Consider the following 2488-nt stretch of genomic DNA (forward strand, 5'->3'; position numbering starts at 1 on the left):
CAATGGGGCGGGGGGGAAGCAGTGGGCCCAGCTTGGCAGCAGTGGGGGTAGGGGAGGAGCGGGCCTTCTCCCACCTTAGGCCCAGGCCCATGCCCACTCCTCCACCACCCCTCCTCCCGTGTCAGCCCTGAGGCTGCTCCTCCTGTCCTCCCACTACCACCACCGCGTCAGGCGGACCCACTGCTCTCCCCCCCCCCCGCACTATGGCAGGCTGGCTTCTCTCCACCCTCGGGCCTGGTCCTCCCCCACATCAGGCCCAGGCCCACTCCTCCCCTACCCCCACTACTGCGGTGGGGAGCAGGAGAGTGGGCCTGGACCCCAAGCAGCAGGAGGGAAGGGGGGAGTGGGCCCAGATGGGGGGGGGCTGTGTCCCTGCTGGCACCCCCCAGTTATTCTCAACTGGCAGTTGACTAGTGCTAAATAACGATATTCCTACTGAAAAGTCCCCATTGTTGTTTGGTGAGCTTTAGATAAAGCACCTCCACTGCCAATTTGAAGTGTGGGACACTAATACAAGAGATGCTCTGCGCACCTTAATTAGTGTGGCTCTTGGAGCTGTTCTAATTAACTGCCCCCACCCCCCAAAGCACATGTAAACATGCCCATGGTGACCACTCATTAAATCCTGGCATAAGGTATTTGCCTGGCATCATGAAGAGATTGGTTAAGACATGAATCCAGGTCTCCAAGATGGCTTTTGCCTGCTTTAAACCATGGAACTTTCCACTCTTGAAATCTGCTTCCTTTTCTATGCAATCCTGACATACTCTCTCCTCTGCACTGAATAGGGCAAGGTTATGTAAAAATAAATAGTATTGGCTTCTGTAATTCAAAGACAATATCATAATGTATGCATACATAAGCAAGATGCTGTGAATTATAGCTACGTTAACTTACATGTTTCTGACTTTCCAAACTTTGAGTGTTTGATGGTGCTACCTGAATACTGTTCCTGTAATGGTTTTTTAGATGCAACTTCCCTGATTTTTAGAAAAGCAAGTAGTGAAAATAAATTCTGTCACACAGAAGCATACTGATTGGATCTTTTATCAGCAGGGTTTGAAATAATAGCTCCCCATCACAGACCTGAGTCCACTTGAACTAACTGCATAGTCAGCAGTATTAGGCTGTCATCCTCTGTATAGACTGGCCAGCAGAGGGAGATGAGTCACATCTTTGCAGTAGGTTTTTCTCTATTTGCAGACAACAGAGGAATGCTAACACTGAAGGAATCCCAAGTTCCACCCAGGTGAGGGTATGGATACAGTCCCAGCGGTTACAAACCCTTTGACGTCTGCTTCCTGTCTACAGTTCCACACTCCAAAGCCTGCCCTCTTCCTGCTCTTTGCCCTGCTTTGCTAATTCCTGAGATTTTAGCACAAGTCCTGTGCTCTTTGCTGTTTGACTTAAATCCTCAATTCCTAATAAAAGGCATCTTGCCTTTTATTAAATAGAAGCTGGAATTCTCATACAGGTTCTTGATCATGATCACTGTAGTGAAACGTTTGAAAATATGACCCAAGAGGCAGAATCAAGTCTCATAGTTTTTTGGACATTTGGGATCAGATTCTAATCCATTTGTTAAGCATGCAGGTGGACTCAGGTTCTTATGTATTCCACCTTGTTCAAGGCCCTGGAAAAAACTCTTAGTACAAAAAGGTAGGTGGCTCTTCCTTTTCCTTGACACTTTTTGATTCAGGTCTTATGGATCAGTTGATGGTGGTACAAAAGTAGATGTAATATGGATTTTCAGGGACTTGAACGAGGTGGACTAGAAACACACTTACATGCCTAATAGGTGGAACAGAATCTGGCCCTTGGAAGTGACAATCCTTGCTGCCTACCCCTGCTAAAATAGACACATAAGCACCAATATGTATACAAATGGATTTTAAAATGTACTTTTACTCTAATTATATAGTCCAAAGTAAAATATACTTGGTTTTCTAGAGATGAGCAGGTGTCCATTTTGTTTTGCAAAATTCTTTCAACTCAATGCTGTACCAATGACACTATGTTTCACAGATAATCATCTCACCTGGAAGAGCTTCTTGCACTCAGCAATCATATGGGCCAGTCCCTGGGTAGCAGCCAGGTTTTCATTTAAATCTTTCTGATCAGGTTTGCCCAGACTGGGCTTCCGTTGCATCACCCTATGCAAGGGGGTGGGGGAGGGTGGGAATATGAAACGTTCAGAATTAGTGAATGGAGAAGATGACAACTCTTGTTACAGTTGGTAAGAAGGCAACATGATTGCAGAATGTCCTGATGTCTTTACATAAGCTCTGGATCATGCCAAGATTGCCCTATTGTGAGATGCTACTGATGTCTTTAATGAGGCTGTGCCTATACCATCTACCTTTTTGCAGAGTTGTCTGTATCTGTAACAACTCTATAACGGAAAACAAAGACTGGGGATACAATGTTTATTTTCAGCCTAATGCTGCTAAGTTTTCTAAGACATCTGAAATAAATTCCTTCCCTGCAC

General features: G+C 45.5%; 1 protein-coding gene across 5 annotated transcripts in view; it reads right to left on the reverse strand.

Moving 5' to 3' along the window:
• The window catches only part of DLC1 (DLC1 Rho GTPase activating protein), a 568238-nt gene that overhangs the window by 12256 nt on the left and 553494 nt on the right, over positions 1-2488 (reverse strand). For all 5 annotated transcript variants that reach the window (XM_019526003.1, XM_019526002.1, XM_019526005.1 and 2 more), the window contains one exon: positions 2039-2153. In XM_019526003.1, coding sequence (XP_019381548.1) covers positions 2039-2153 — 115 coding nt within the window. The remainder of the gene's footprint in view (positions 1-2038; positions 2154-2488) is intronic.

This window comes from Gavialis gangeticus, unplaced genomic scaffold, assembly GCF_001723915.1.
Source record: "Gavialis gangeticus isolate Ggan-Ray unplaced genomic scaffold, GavGan_comp1, whole genome shotgun sequence".
Classification (NCBI taxonomy): Eukaryota; Metazoa; Chordata; order Crocodylia; family Gavialidae; genus Gavialis; species Gavialis gangeticus.